General features: G+C 38.9%; 1 protein-coding gene across 2 annotated transcripts in view; it reads left to right on the top strand.

Moving 5' to 3' along the window:
• LOC130921816 (inter-alpha-trypsin inhibitor heavy chain H3-like) overlaps nucleotides 1-12,711 on the top strand; it is a 28,088-nt gene extending 15,377 nt beyond the window's left edge. For both annotated transcript variants that reach the window (XM_057846114.1, XM_057846115.1), the window contains exons 13-23: nucleotides 1,433-1,572; nucleotides 1,734-1,885; nucleotides 2,009-2,038; nucleotides 2,124-2,165; nucleotides 3,869-3,889; nucleotides 3,978-4,019; nucleotides 7,803-7,916; nucleotides 7,994-8,195; nucleotides 8,895-9,070; nucleotides 9,177-9,288; nucleotides 9,373-12,711. In XM_057846114.1, the coding sequence (XP_057702097.1) occupies nucleotides 1,433-1,572; nucleotides 1,734-1,885; nucleotides 2,009-2,038; nucleotides 2,124-2,165; nucleotides 3,869-3,889; nucleotides 3,978-4,019; nucleotides 7,803-7,916; nucleotides 7,994-8,195; nucleotides 8,895-9,070; nucleotides 9,177-9,288; nucleotides 9,373-9,502 (1,161 nt within the window). In that variant the 3' untranslated portion in view covers nucleotides 9,503-12,711. The remainder of the gene's footprint in view (nucleotides 1-1,432; nucleotides 1,573-1,733; nucleotides 1,886-2,008; nucleotides 2,039-2,123; nucleotides 2,166-3,868; nucleotides 3,890-3,977; nucleotides 4,020-7,802; nucleotides 7,917-7,993; nucleotides 8,196-8,894; nucleotides 9,071-9,176; nucleotides 9,289-9,372) is intronic.
• The last annotated feature ends 4,310 nt before the right edge of the window (nucleotides 12,712-17,021 follow it).

Below are 17,021 nucleotides of genomic sequence, written 5' to 3' on the forward strand. Positions count from 1 at the left end.
GCCACATCTCATCTTCAATGCCCTTGCTGATGGAAGGAGATTTTTACTCAAAATCTCTTGATACATGGCCCCATTCATTCTTTCCTTTACACAGCAGTCGTCCTGGCCCTTTGCATGCCCCAATGCATGATGTTTTTTCCACCCCCATGCTTCACAGTGGGTATTGTCTTCTTTCGATGCAATTCAGTATTCTTTCTCCTCCAAACACGAGAACCTGTGTTTCAACCAAAAAGTTCTATTGTGGTTTCATCTGACCATAACACATTCTCCCAGTCCTCTTCTGGATCATCCAAATGCTCTCCAGCGAACCGCAGACGGGCGTGGACGTGTACTGGCTTCAGCAGGGGGACACATCTGGCAGTGCAGGATTTGAGTCCCTGACGGTGCATTGTGTTACTGATAGTAGCCTTTGTTACTGTGGTCCCAGCTCTCTGTAGGTCATTCACTAGGTCCCCCCATGTGGTTCTGGGATTTTTGCTCACCGTTCTTGTTATCATTTTGACGCCACAGGGTGAGATCTTGCATGGAGCCCCAGATCGAGGGAGATTATCATTGGTCTTGTATGTCGTCCATTATCTAATAATTGCTCACACAGTTAATTTCTTTACACAAAGCGTTTTACATATTGCAGATTCAGTCTTCCCAGCCTGGTGCAGTTCTACAATTTTGTCTCTGGTGTCCTTCGACAGCTCTTTGGTCTTGGCCACAGTGGAGTTTGGAGTGTGACTGACTGAGATTGTGGACAGGTGTCTTTTATACCGTTAATGAGTTAAAACAGGTGCCATTAATACAGGTAACCAGTGGAGCCTCGTTAGACCTCGTTAGAAGAAGTTAGACCTCTTTGACCGCCAGAAATCTTGCTTGTTTGTAGGTGACCAAATACTTTTTTTTTTTACTCTAATTTGGAAATAAATTCTTTAAAAATCAAACAATGCGATTTTCTGTTTTTTTCCCACATTCTGTCTCTCATGGTTGAGGTTTACCCATGTTGACAATTACAGGCCTCTCTAATCTTTTCAAGAAGAAGAACTTGCACAATTGGTGGTTGACTAAATACTTATTTGCCCCACTGTATGTATGATCAGCCCTTGTACAAAGGTGGAAGCCATCTACATTCACTTTGAAGGCAACATGCAAAAACAATAATAAAAAACTGATGTCGATACAATCCGATATGCTTTTAAAATTCTTTTATCGGCCGATATCATTGGCTAACCGATAATATCAGACGAGTCTAATTGCATATAAAATCCTGACCTCTGTCCCACACAATGGACCTCAAATAATACATATATATATATTTTTTTTCTTTAAATGAAAAGGTGGAAGGATACATTATTGAACAAATACCTAAAAAAAAAAATGGATACATGGTTGGATTACTTTCAGTTTGTATTTAACTGAACACTGCTCTTTTTCCTTCCTCCTCCAGCCAAAAGAAGATTTCCAAGTGCAGGGCATGGCCCGAGTGGAAGACTGGGATGTGATCTATCCAGAAGACAAGTACATCTTTGGGGACTTCACTGAGCGTCTCTGGGCTTACCTTACAATTCAGCAACTACTGGAGAAGAGGTTTGCTCGTTTAGAATGACTCCCTCTGCTTTATCTATACCAGTATTTGATGGACCTTTCCCCTAAAGTAATTACAATCACAACATTGATAAGAACCCTGTTCTGGAGAACTGAGGTTTCCTGCACTTGTGTAATTTTGAAGCACCTAACATTTCTTCCAGTCACATTTCTGGTCCAGAGGAAAAGATCAACTTCACAGCCAAGGCCTTGGAGATGTCGCTGCGCTACAATTTCGTAACCCCTCTCACCTCTATGGTGGTCACCAAACCTGAAAGTGAGGACGGTCCCCTCATCGCTGATAAGCTGACAGAGGGTAAAAGACTTTCTTGGGGTTTAGGATTCAACATTTTGTCAACAATAGTCATGTAAAATCTCGCCAAAACACTAAAATCATGAAAAGTAATTAAACTTATATTTATGTTTGTTTATAAAACAGAGCAACGACAAAAAGCAGAGAGACAAAGAGGTATGATCAGCTACTGCTTTATTTAATGGTTGCATTTCTGCCAATACTTATTTACTTATCTATGATTTGAATTTACTTGTCTTAGGCTCTTTGTCTGCGGCTGCAAGAAAAATCAGTCAAGCAAATCGTTAAGTTTTTCTTTTTATTACTACTTATTTCCATAAATACATGATTTAAGTTATAGTTTTTATTCACTGAATTCACCGAATTACATTTTATCCAATGTATGTCACCTATTGATCATAGAGGAACAATGCGATTCATACCTGTCAACCCGAGGCCGTTGGCAATCTTACAAATATTAATGTATGCCCTTACAAATTGATGACTAATCTTACAGTGTTTTATATAGTGTGCAATATGAAACAAAAATAAAACTCAATTTTTAAAATCATATGAATTTATTGGTAATATTGTCACATATAACCTGGTGCAATCAAAGAACAATCAATATCTTCAGCTACATCATGATTACTAAAATTTAACAGTGACTTTTGTTATAATTGTATGAAGCACTTTGGGCAATTTCTATCATGTCTTGATGGCTGCACTTCAGCTCGCAATTCAGATTGACTTGAAGGTAGTTCGTTAGTGTGTCCAATTATAAATTAAAAAAGTCAATTAATAAAATTAACTTACCGATGCAATCTTTGAGTCAGGGAACATTTCTTTTGCTAATTCTCAGAAGTGATCAGCAATAGTTGCATGCAACAACTTGTATTCGGCAACAAATTGGCAGAATAAAATCTCCGCTTTCGTCACTTTTCATTCTGCAGACGTCATCTTTATGACTAGTGTTGTTAATCTTACTTTAAAAAAGTAATTAATTACAGTTACAAATTATTTTTCCCAAAAAGTAATTGAATTAGTAACTGTTACCTGAATGTAAGAGTAATTACTTACTTGCCAAAGTAACTAACTGGTATTACCTTTCATGTTTTTTTTTTTGTGGTTCATTTAAAAAAATCAATAAATAAAATAGTAACCTATGCTATGTTTAGAAGCCATTTAATGTTGTGAATCAACCGTTAAAGTTGTTAAAATTGCTCCCGTTTTTGCATTAGTTCCCTTCTGTGTACTTTCGACATGTGAAAGTTTTAAAACTGTTTCATCATTTAAAGATAGATTCAAGTCAAGATGTTGCCGATTTAGGAGTATTTTACATAAAAGGTTACTTAGGTTCGCTAGGAAGGTTCACTACAACAGAGCCTTTCTGGAAGTCTACTGCTTTAAGATGGCGGTTGTTTACTAACGCCGCCGAGTCTGTCATTTCGTATCTGATATCTAGTGTAGCATCAAGTGGGCGTAGATTGTAGGTTGTCGGCTACAGTCAGGAAATATTGGAGCCGCCTAGCATCGCGTCTGCAACAGCGTCACAACACTCTTCCGTACTTCCCACTCCCGCTCTTCTTTCTCAGTGTCTCTGACTTTTCTCGCATCATTCAACCAACGTAGTAACGTATAGTAACGCACATTGTCTTGTTGCCGAAACGGTGACAAAATCCGAACGAAGAAAAAAAAAATGTGACGCAGGAAAAACTTTTTGAACATACGGCGTACACATTTAAAAATCAGTGCTCACCTGTACAAATTACGCCACAACCGTACAAATTGACAGGTATGATTACAGTATCATTAAAAAAATTATTTGTTTGAATTGAATTGACATTATTATTTACAGATATTTTTTAAATTTCATGTCCATTCGCCATTCTTCTTTTTCGAGGGTAAACCTTAACAGAAATTATGTTTTACGCTATAACATCAATAATAGGCTCTCAAATGAATAACAATCTGAACTGTTTTTTTTGTGTTTTTTTTTTCGAACAGGTAAACCACAGAGAAGCCGTGGTACGCTGGTCACTTTTGTCCTTAATAGTAATTGTGTTTTGCATTACATACAGAGTATGCATGATTTACTGAACATTATTTGTCTTAGGTTCTGCTGCCCATGCTGCCAGCTCTCGACAGCAATCAAATGGTAGTTTTACTATTACTCTGATTATTACATTAGTGTATGGTGATGATGATGATGATGATGATGATCATTGTAAATTTAATTGGATTCAAATTAGATGAAATTATTATAGTGTCCAAAAATCGATATCATTTGACATGTACCAATAGTAATAGAAAAAAAAAAAAATACAGTGTTTTCAGAATTCCAACAAAATATTTAGAGTGTTATAGACCACGCTAGTGCGGGTAGCTCCCGGCACCCCCCCCCCCACCCAAATATAACCTAATTTGTTGCTTACAACCTACAATTAACAAGTATAGACATTAAATGAAAAATTTTGTGTGTGTTTGGCTCACCAAGATTGTCTCCTTGAAAAGTAGATATTGTAGCAAAAAACAATGAGCACATGTGCTATTGACTTTATAAAAAAAAAAAAAACACCACCACTAATTATAGCTGAATTGTATGTATATATATATATCTTTATATCTATCTATATATAGCTTTATACAAATCAACAATCCTTGATCGCAGGTCTTCAGACAGCTCGTTTGACCGAGCCATGATGCACATTAGACAATGCATCACATCAAGACATTTCTTACCAGGAGTGTGTTTTATAGTGGGCAGAGTAGCTTTAAACCACTCACCATTGATTGGGCACACACCCGACCTAAAATGTTTGGTAAAACATGGTTTCAATTGCTCTTTAAGTCTCCTTAGGCAGAGGGTTTATTTACTTACCCCCCCCCCCCCCATGTGTCATTGTTTGCTTGCTATCTTCATTGAAATATAAAAACCTATACATGTTTGGGGGGTTTTAGTTAAAGCAGAAACTGTTCTTTCATCTGTGTGATTTTGACTAAGATCAGCTCACATTTGATGGTAATTTTTTGCTGAAATTTGAGAAATTCCAAAAGGTTCAGATACTTTTTCATACCACTGTATGTATGCATGTATGTGTGTGGGGGGAGAACAAGTATTTCATACACTGCTGATTTTGCTGGTTTTCCCACTTGCAAAGCATGTAGGGGTCTGTAATTTGCATCATAAATTCTCTTCAACTGTGAGGGACAGAATCTAATACAAAAAAACAGAAAATCACGTATGATTTTTAAATAATACATTTGCATTTGATTGCATGAAATAAGTATTTGATACGTCACAAAAATCGAACTTAATATTTGGTACAGAAACCTTTGTTTGCAATTACAGATACCAAACGTTTCCTGTAGTCTTTGACAAGGTTTGCACACACTGCAGCAGGGACTTTGGCCCACTCCTCCATGCAGATCTTCTCCAGAGCCTTCAGGTTTCGGGGCTGCTGCCGGGCAACACGGACTTTCAGCTCCCTCCATAGATTTTCTATCGGGTTCAGATCTGGTGACCGGCTAGGCCACTCCAGGACCTTGAGATGCTTCTTACGGAGCCACTCTTTAGTTGCCTTGGCTGTGTGCTTTGGGTCATTGTCATGCTGGAAGACCCATCGTCAGGGCTCTGACTGAAGGAAGGAGGTTGTCTGCCAAGATCTGGCGATACATAGCCCCATCCATCCTCCCCTCAATACGGTGCAGTCGTCCTGTACCCTTGGCAGAGAAGCAGCCCCCAAAAATGATGTTTCCTCCTCCATGTTTCACGGTTGGGATGGTGTTCTTGGGGTTGTACTCATCCATCTTTTTCCTCCAAACACGACGAGCCGAGTTTAGACCAAAAAGTTCAATTTTGGTCTCATCCGACCACATGACCTTCTCCCATTGCTCCTCTGGATCATCCAGTGGCAAACTTCAGATGTGTCTGGACATGCACTGGCTTCAGCAGTGGGACCTTGCATGCGCTGTAGGATTTTAATCCATGACGGCGTAATGTGTTTCCAATTGTTTTCTTCGAGACTGTGGTTCCAGCTCTCTTCAGGTCATTGACCTGGTCCTGCCGTGTAGTTCTGGGCTGATCCCTCACCTTCCTCATAATCAGTGCTGCCCCACGAGGTAAGATCTTGCATGGTGCCCCAGAACGAGGCAGACTGACCGTCAATTGAACGTCTTCCATTTTCTAATAATCGCTCCAACAGTTGTTACCTTCTCACCAAGCTGCTTGGTTATTTTCCTGTAGCCCATTCCAGCCTTGTGCAGGTCTATTATTTTATCCCTGATGTCCTTACACAGCTCTTTGGTCTTGGCCATTGTGGAGAGGTTGGAGTTTGTTTGAGCATGTGAACAGGTGTCTTTTATACAGGTAAGAAGTTCAAACAGGTGCAGTTACTTCCGGTAATGAGTGGAGAACAGGAGGGGTTCTTAAAAAAGAACTAAGAGCCGAAATATTTACTAGTTGGTAATGTATCAAATACTTATTTCATGCAGTTAAATACAAATTTATTATTTAAAAATTATACAATGTGATTTTCTGGATTTGTGTATTAGATTCCGTCCCTCACAGTTGAAGAGAACTTATGATACAAATTACAGACCTCTACATGGCTTGCAAGTGGGAAAACCAGCAAAATCGGCAGTGTATCAAATACTTGTTCTCCCCCCACACACATACATGCATACATACAGTGGCATGAAAAAGTATCTGAACCTTTTGGAATTTCTCAAATTTCAGCAAAAAATTACCATCAAATGTGATCTGATCTTAGTCAAAATCACACAGATGAAATAACAGTTTCTGCTTTAACTAAAACCCCCCAAACATGTATAGGTTTTCATATTTCAATGAAGATAGCAAGCAAACAATGACACATGGGGGGGGGGGGGGGGGTAAGTAAATAAACCCTCTGCCTAAGGAGACTTAAAGAGCAATTGAAACCATGTTTTACCAAACATTTTAGGTCGGGTGTGTGCCCAATCAATGGTGAGTGGTTTAAAGCTACTCTGCCCACTATAAAACACACACCTGGTAAGAAATGTCTTGATGTGATGCATTGTCGAATGTGCATCATGGCTCGGTCAAACGAGCTGTCTGAAGACCTGCGATCAAGGATTGTTGATTTGTATAAAGCTGGGAAGGATACAAAACCATCTCTAAAAGTCTGGATGTTCATCAATCGACTGTAAGAGAAGTTGTCTTCAAATGGAGAGAGTTTGGCACTATTACTTCTCTCCCAAGGAGTGGTCGTCCACCAAAGATGATGCCAAGAGTTCAGTGCAGAATACTCAGAGAGGTTAAACATTTTTTTTTTTTTTTTTTTTTTAAAAAGAACCCTAGAATGTCTGCTAAAGACCCACAGAAATCACTGGCATAGTCCAATATTTCTGTGCACACATCAACTATTTGTAAACCTATAGCCAAGAAAGGTGTTCATGGGAGGACTCCATGGAGGAAGCCGCTGCTGTTTAAAAAAACATTGTTGCTCTTTTAATATTCGCAAAACGGGACTTGGACATACCACAAAGGTTTTGGCAAAATATTTTGAGGACTACTGAAACCAAAGTTGAATTTTTGGGGATTAACACACAACGTCATGTGTGGAAGAAAAAGGTGAACAGCTCACCAACATCAACATCTCATCCCCACCGTGAAGCATGGTGGAGGGAGCATCATGATTTGGGGCTGTTTTGCTACCTCAGGGCATGGACAACTTGGAATCATTAATGGAAGAATTAATTCAAAAGCTTATACTTTTTCATACCACTGTATATATAAATATATAATATATATACTGTGTATATACATTACCTTGGTTTTACACCTGTTGTTAAACATGAGATAAATTGAGAAAAAATGGCCATGTTAATAAAAAAATAATGTCAGTTTTTTTTTTTTTAATATAGTCATGTCTTTAAATGTTCCTTTGTACTTTCACAGTGGATGGAGATCCACATTTTATGATAGAACTCCCAGACAGAGACGAAGCCCTGTGTTTCAACATCAATGACAAACCAGGGACTATTTTCAACCTGGTCAGGGACACCAAATCAGGTAAAATCTCAGCATGCCTTGACCATTTTGATTTCTGAGAAATAAACAGAGAGACTAAATAATCAATTTACTTTCAGGTTTTGTTGTGAATGGCGAGATTATTGCCAAGAAGAAATTAGTCACGGATCAAAAGATGGACACATACTTTGGTCGTCTTGGTATCAGCCACAAGGCTCTGGGGATAAAGCTGGAGGTCAACACCCAAAATATTTCTGTGTTTCAGGGGGGTAAACAGGTCAAGATGCTGTGGACAGATTTTGCTTCTCTCAAAGACACCAAGTGAGTGAGTCAAACTGTTGAATAACTGGGTCTGCATAATCTGAAATCAATGTTGTGTTTTGTTTTTTATTTGTGTGTGTGAAGTGCCTGCTATTTAGAAAGCTACTTGGTTAATGGTGTTTAACGAACAACTCCAAGATTTTAGAATTAATCTAGGGCATAGACATGTGTATTGGTGCCATGGGCATTATTAATCTCCCCTCCAATACGGGGAAGAAAACAAACCCATGAAACAGGTCTGGAAAAACATTGGTACACCTAAAGAACATTGAAAATTATTTGATCGTGATCCAGCAAGATATCTCCTCTGATTAGCATCATAGGTGTCTTCAAAATTGTATTAATTTGGTCTATTTTTATGGTAGCGGATAGTCATTGTGCCGTTAGGTGACATTTTGTGCACCACACTAATCATTTAAGTGAAATATAGGGTTGTCTCAGTAAAAATAGAAAAAAAATTATAGATAAGCACGTGAAAGGTAAAGGCTTTAGGACCATCTAGGGTACAAACTGCGTGATATTCCTTGCAGATATTATGTCAGATTGAATTTATTTCTGTGACTGCATCAGGTTTTTCTTTAATTAAAATAACGTTACCAACCATTTTGTCCATATGTATTTATAAATAATTTGTATGTTACTGTATTACACTTAAAACATACTTATTATATCCTGTATGTACTTTAATCTCACAACTAGTATGGACCTTCAGATGACGAAAAACTGCAGCCTCACTGTCACACTGAGACACTCAGTCAAATTTATGGTCATCAGACACACCAAGGTGTGGAAGAGACGTCATGATCAGCAAAGCTATTTGGGATTTTATACTCTGGACAGCCACCATTTGTCCAACTCTGTTCATGGGCTGCTAGGTAAGAAACAGCAGAGCATTTTCATTCAGAATATTATCCTTTTATTATCACATTCATGCTGTCAACTTGACACTAGCTCAACTATACAAAACTTTTTGAATCTCAGGCCAGTTCTACCATGGAGTTAATTTTGAAGTAAGCGATCTAAAAATGGACAAAATGCAACAGAAAATGGATGCCACCTTGTATGTGAATGGACAGACACTCAATGTAACCCGGTAAGATGAACCTATAAAGTTACTCACAAGTGAAGTTCAAGAGAATTCATGCGTAAAATAACCTAGATTTTATTTCCTCTGTAGACATTGGCAGAAGGACTTCAGCAAAGACGTGTTAAATGGGGAAGATATTCCCTGTTGGTTTGTTCAAAATGACGGAGCTGGTCTTATTGATGGCAGAGCTTCTGATTACATTGTTCCCACCCTGCTTTAATTTTTTTTTTTAATTCCATAATTTCCCAGACCCATATACATTATAGTGTGGGAGATATTGGACTATAGATACTTAACTGTTTTATACTCAAATGTACCACAGCACCATGAGGGATATTAACTACTGAAAAGAGAGAAGAGCACAATCCAGTTTTCAATTTTAATTTCAGGTGAAACACTATACAGGTAGTCTCTGGGTTACGACGAACCTGACTTATGTGATTTCGACTTTACGGTGGCAGAGTCTGCCAGTTTGTCTCCAGTCTTTTTTTTTTTTTTTAAATCTCAGAAATAGTAACTAATTCTTGCCTTGTCAGGATCCCCTCCTCCCCCAGCAACCTCGTCGCCGTCCTGCAGTTTCTGAGAGCATCAGGTCCCACTTCCTTGTACTAATGGTCATAGGCGGAGTTTGACTGTTGGAGCAGGGGGGGGCACAATTTGTTGATGACCCCGAAACGCAGTGTCAGCAATTACAATAACTTACAAGAATTTTTATAATAATAAATTGACAATGAGCGTTTTTTGGTTTTCCTCATTCTTGAGGGGATCAGGCTGCTTAGGCAACATTTTTTGCCAAGATTGTGACCTATTGAATATGGTACGTCTGCCGGTGTTGTGCCAATGTAGTTACGCCAGTCAAAAACTCTATCCCCTGGGCGGAGGCATATGAAGATAGATTTGTGTCTTTATTATTCAATCCCAAAAAAGTTTTGAATGCAAAAATGAATTTGAAACTCAAAAAAATGCATGTGAAAGCTATTTTTCTTTGATAAAATTTTTTGAAGGGATTGAAGCAACTTTTTTAATTGAAGAAATGTTGATTTGTGTTTGGGCCACATTTTGGCTAGGATGTTTTTGTCTTTATTATTCAATCAAAAAATAAGTTTCTTCAAAAAATATATATTTTCAAAAAAATCAAAAAAAGGAAAAATTTCAATCACAGAAAACGTTTTTGAATGCGAAAAAATATTTGAAATAAAAAAATTTGCATTTGAACACTTAATTTTTCATTGAAAAAGTTTTATTTGATTGAAGCAATCCTTTTTGTGTTTGGGCCATATTATGAGTAGGACATTTGAGTCTGAATCATTCAGTCCCCCAAAAAGTTGCTTCAAATTCCCCTCCCCTGATTGATTTATTTTATAAAATTATATGCAAAGCAAATGACAGTCTAAGGCATCCATGTCCAAAGTCCGGCCCGAGAGCCAAATGCGGCCCGTGGTCAAATTTCATCCGGCCCCCAGCCTCTGTCATAAAATCAATAAAGTCTGGCCCACAAACAGACTTAATAAATTGGTCAGCAGTACTGCTACCAGCACATGAAGTATCTTATACACTAAATGCTGCTCCTCATTTACCCACGAAAAGGCAGCAGCACTCGAAGCATCATTACCCCGTGTGACCCTTTACTCCCAATTTTCTAAAACGGCGACAATCAACAAAAAAAGAAAGTTGACTGCGACGGCTGGCACTTCAAGGATAGGTGGAAATTGGACCTATTTCTTCACTAAAATACGCAACTGTCTGCCTTATTTGCAAAGAGACAGTTGCTGTTTTTAAAGAGTTTAATGTTAGGCGATATTAGTAAACAAAACACGCAGACATGTACGACAAGATTACAGGCAAGATACGTAGCGAGAAATTGAAGCAACTTGAAGCTAGTTTAATTTCACAGCAGCAGTATTTCGCAAGAGCCTGAGTCAAAAGAGAACGCCACAAAGGCTAGTTGCGAGATTGTTGAAATGATACATTAAAAAAAATAATAATAAAGCAATGTGACGCACAGAATGGCTTGCTAAAATTTGCTTAAATATATTGTTCTACATAAAAGATATCAGCCAAGGTCGGCCCCCCACATTTTTACCACACCAAATCTGGCCCCCTTTGCAAAAAGTTTGGACACCCCTGGTCCAAGGTGCTAGTCACATGATCTGTTTGAAAAATAATTTGGCCCTTTATGAAAATATATTGTTTTGTTCATTTCATCCATTTTTGTCGCAGTTTTATTGCTTAACAACTTTTATACATATAGGAAAGTCAATTTCATGCAATGACACTTTTCAGCCACCAGGGGGCCTGCCCCCCCCTTAAAATCCGCGTATGCTCATGGTGCTGCTGCTTCTCCCCATGCGCCGACTCGTCTTGCGAGTCGTGATCCGTTTTTTTTTAGTTCGGACCGTGGGCTCGCGTAAAGAGAGACTATGCTGGCGACCTGAACGGCCATGACCTCCCTACTCTTTCCACAGCACTCTTTTCTCCAAGCAAGGTGACTCACTTGCGAGTAAAGCCCAAATATAAATCTATATTTTTTTTTAAGTCCGAATAGTCATTCAATATAACGGCATTTAACACAACGTACCTCACAGTACCTTATTTTTTACTTATCTTCTTAATATGAAATATAACACATGTTTTTAGACAGTTATTTTGTATTTAGGGGTACTTAAAGGGTTAATTCCGGTTTATGCAGAAATACGGGTTACATCGCTAGCCTAGGAACGAAACTCGTTTGTAACCCGGGGACTACCTGTATTGATAGATGTGAAAACATTTAGGATATAGGGAAATCCAGAGTTGATGGATTTTTAGATTTGCATTTTTAATAACTAATGACTAAAATGACCAAAGACATGTAATTAGTCAATGCTGAATGTAGTGAGGTGTGAAGGAAAATAATGTGTTGAATGTGAATTTCTTTTAAATTGATTTTTTTCCCTCCACACTTAAAATGACAAAATGTCTCAAGCGTTTAGACTCCTAAAGGTTTTCTGAAGATGCTAATTACATATCTGAAAATATAGGATGTTTGTCCTATTGCTTGCTTATTAAGCATTTTTAATGAAAACTAGCACTAATGCATCTTAATGTCTGAAGAGTCCATTTATTTTTGACTGTATTTTATTTTATTTTTTCTGTGGCGCGGGGACTGCTTTCAAAAACTCACTCAAGCTTTCACTATTAGGAAAACTATCACTATGTTTTTGCAATACACCAAAGGGTTCCATGATCTTAAGCGCCAGGATGTGGGAACCATTTTCCATTTACTCAAAGTCAGACAAAAATATTGATGGTGTTGTGACTGATATATGTATGAATTTGTGAAAGCTATTAAAACAATCACACCTTTACTGATATGAATGTATAAAAACAAGAGTGTAACGGCAACTTGTGTTATTAGGAGTCATAACCAATATATTTTTGTTTTTATTCGTTTTTAATTTTATTAACATCTTTATCAATTTACAACAATATACATCAAGCTGGGTGCCCTTGCAAGGGCGTAGGTTTGCAAAGGGACGCTCGAGACATAACACTACCTAATTTTCAGGATGGTCAAATTTTTCCCACCAGCTTTTAAGCAACCTTATTTGCATTATATGATGAGTCCAGTTATATAGGTAATTTAGATTGTCTTCCCACATGCAGCCTCCCCCGCCCCTTCAAAGAGGAGGGATATTAGAAGGTTTTTTTTCTTTTTTTTTCTCGGCCAGCAGCACCCACTGTAAATAAAGTAAAACAACGTCAATGTTGTGGAGTTTGGGGAAGCACCACTAATTTTGCTACTGAAAGTCTGACCTGCATCAGAGTTAGCATCACATAAACTGTGTGAACTTGCTAACCTGTAAAACCACTGCGGTCGGGCCAGCCTCCACAAGGAACAATGAAGTCAAGCTAGCCGTCCCTCATTTGGATCATTGTTTGCATTCTGTCCATTACGGTAATGCAACGCAGTGGCTTGAGAGTGCAAGTCCCTTTATTAAAAAAACAAACAAACGGGAGGCTACCCAAGAATGGGTCCACTTCAGGGGGGCACTGACATGGAAAAAGAAATCTGTGAAATGAAATCACAGATCAAAATTTCATGAGAGTACTTTGGTTCAAGTCTTGGGGTAGTCTAGTATGCCTCAGATAAATCTGAGATATCCAAGTGTAACCGGTGTGTTAGCACCGCTCCACGTTCCGCTCCCCCCCTCTAACAAAGCTGGGACGTGAACCTGCATGCACACGACGCTTCCAATCGGCAGGCAGGTACCCTAACCACTGTGCCATAAGCTCGAGCCGACGGCACAGCCGCCAGCACACCCACTGGAAGAAACCGTCAGGGAGGTTTCCACGCTCCGCTACAGACCTGTGTATACCCGTTACACAAGGACTGATCTTTTTTTCATTATTTTTTTCCAAAATCACTTTAATACTACAATACTTTAGTTAGAGTCTAGGGGTGCTCCAGTGTCCCTCAGGAATGGACCCATTTTTTGGGTAGCTCCCAGTTTTTTTTTTTTTAAATAATGGAACTTGTACTTTAAAATGTTTCTTTAGTAGTGTGACATCATGCAGAGGCAGGTAGTGGAGGGCCATTACATTCTTTGGCCAGAGATGAAGAATCCAGTCAAAATGGCCGCCAGCCGCAAAACTACGCCTCCCATCATGCTGCACAACTCCTCCAGGTGTGGCTGCTTAAGCCACTTAATGGCGTACCGCAAGCAACACGTCACTTCCCCTCATTAATATTCATGACATTAGCTACTGTTGCTAAGTAGGGACAAGCCACCGTTTGTCCCTAATAGGAAATTAATGGAAATCGTGTACGAAGGAGATGTTTACAGAGCTAAACCTACCAATTCTCTCCGAAAATGATGTGCCTGCTCCCAAATTGACTGGCAAAGATGTGGAAGAACATAAAAATGTTCAGTTAAAGAGATGGCTTTAGTGTCGAAAGACGAAAAAAACGAGCCGACCTAAGCATAGCTTTAGCTTTTTTATCGACGTGACTGACAATGACATTCTCCTATTTCAACAAGCCTATTTCTTCCGTTCTTGGGGGTAACTTAGTTAGCTTTGTGTAGAGATCGCAAATGCTACTCAGTGACAGCCAACGAACACTTTTAATTTTTTCATTGATAACACATCTTAATCCTATAATTTATTTACACTTCCCCCTTACTAAAGTGTTTTTTTTTTTATATATATAACAGAAACGGTAACAGTGGCAGTCAGATACCACTGTAATTCTTTTCAGGTCATTCATTGTCAGACAGAAGCAGTATGGCACAACGTTACGCGAAAAAAATAAGTTAAAAATATAAAAATGGCTTACCTCTTTGTCCTCTGAAAGACCATGCCAACCCAACATAATGTTTACTGCATATGAAACGGGAATGGATTCACCGAGCTGGTGTTAAAAGTTCGCACATGTTGATTCGATCTTCACATTTTTTCCTCCCGAGTTTTTGGTTTCCGGAAATGTATGAAGAAAACATCCTTCATGTGTCGTAATGTCTAGAGTCGTTTGTACAAGTTCCAAAAAAGCAATGCGTGATTGGCATGTTTGTTTTTGAAAGATTACCGGAGAAAAGTAGCACAAATAAAGTTGTGTCTATGCGAGGGCGGGTCTATAATGTCCCACTTCGGCTTTACTTCCGCTTTACGATGCAACGTCACGGTCTAAAAATAGCCTGCGTGCGGTACGCCATTGGAGCTGGCCTGGACGACTATATAAAAGACGACCAGATGAAACAAAGGGAGAGGCGGAAGGAGGTTGACAGAAAGACTTGGAAGAACATATTTTGATGAGAACAGACCTAAGTTGCCGTTTTTTAAATATTTGGTTTATTGTTAGGGCCCGAGCACTAAGCGTGCGAAGGCCCTATTGTTTTGCAAAGGATTATTATTATTAGGGCCCGAGCACTAAGCGTGCGAAGGCCCTATTGTTTTGCAAAGGATTATCATTATTATTTTATTTTATTCATTTTGTTTTTTTCAGGGCAAATGAAAACAGCCAATTTGGAGGCCTGAACATGCACGAAAAGTTAAATGACTAGTAGTTCCTTGACACAACATTCAATCTTTTTCATATTTGGCATGTATGTGCGGTATCCCACCCTTAATTAACACGATTGCATTGAAATATTACCCATTAGGTCTAGCGCCCCCTAGTGAGAACAGGAAATGCCTTTTTTTACGAGACAGGTTCCTCCTCCAAGGGAAAAAAATCTGTTGACCTCAAACCTGCATCAGGGGAGCCTTAAGACCTATGTTCAGGTGCCTGATGAAAAATATTGAGGTTTCGTTGTGGCGGAGGGGTCCAAACAAGAAAGTGAAAATGACCGTCAACAATTTGTCTCGCAAAAAACTTTGAACAGTCATAACTCAGCAGATATACATCATATCTGCGCCAAACTTCCCGTGCGTGTTGAGAGTCATACCCTGATGGGTCTTGTAGGGTTAATTTGCATCAACTCTACAGTGCCAACTAGTGGCGACAGAAAGGAGTTTTAAAAAAGGCATTTCCTATTGGGTTTTTTCAACGTAGAGCAATGAAATTTGGGGAGTCCATACCTTATGCAAAACTGCTCCAAAAAGTCTCCTGCACCCATTTTCCAAATCCAACAGAAAATCGGGTATTTTGGATCGAATGTGAAATTTTTATCCATTTGTAGTACAGTTTACATTTGGAGGCCTGAACATGCACGAAAACTCACCAAATTTTGCGTGTATTTCAATAATCTTGCGACGTTACAAAAAAATGTAACAAAAGGGCTTAGTGGCGCCCCCTTGAATTTTTCAAAAAGGCGTTTCCTATTAGGTTTTTTTAACGTAGAGAAATGAAATTTGGGGAGTCGATACCTTGTGCAAAACTGCTCCAAAAAGTCTCTTGAACCCATATTCCAAACCCAACAGGAAATTGGGTATTTTGATCGAATGTGAAATTTTTATCAATTAACAGGGTGCACATTTGAGACCTTGTAACAGAGGGAGTTAGTTGGATCATCTTCAAAATTAATGAGACTATTCAGGAGACATAAGAGATCTAAAATTTTCAAAATGGTGCGTTTTTATTCACATGTCTGACCTGGGCGTGGACCTAAGTCGGCCATTTTTTCGGCAAAATGACAAATTCAGTAAAAGACTAATAGCTCCTTGACACAACATTCAATCTTTTTCATATCTGGCATGTATGTGCGGGATCCCACCCTTAACACGAGTGCATTGAAAAATTACCCATTAGGCCAAGCGCCCCTTATTGGGAACAGGAAATGCCTTTTTTTACTAAACAGGCTCCTCCTCCAAGGAAAAAAAATATATATTCACCTGAAACCTGCATCAGGGGAGCCATAAGACATGTGTTCAGGTGCCTGATGAAAAATACTGAGGTTTGGTTGAAGCAATAGAGTCCAACAGGAGAAGTGAAAATGACTGAAGCCATTTCGTCTCACCACAAGTTTTGAACAGTCATAACTTCTACAACATATCTGCGCCAAACATCTCGTGCTTGTTGAGTCATACTCTGAAGGGTCCTGTAGGGGTCATTTGCATCAACCCTACAGCGCCAACTAGTGGCAATAGAAAGTCACTCATTTTTCTAATATATGTCCAGGTCTTTTCAGGTTGATCATTGTAGTTTCAAGACCTTTTGAAATACTTATTTTACGGCCCATGTCCACATGTCTCTGTCTGTTGCCGTGACGACCCTTTATTTGCTCCTTTTTTGTAGTACTCTGTCCAGTAGGGGTTTTTAT

This window comes from Corythoichthys intestinalis, chromosome 9 (genome assembly GCF_030265065.1).
Source record: "Corythoichthys intestinalis isolate RoL2023-P3 chromosome 9, ASM3026506v1, whole genome shotgun sequence".
Classification (NCBI taxonomy): Eukaryota; Metazoa; Chordata; class Actinopteri; order Syngnathiformes; family Syngnathidae; genus Corythoichthys; species Corythoichthys intestinalis.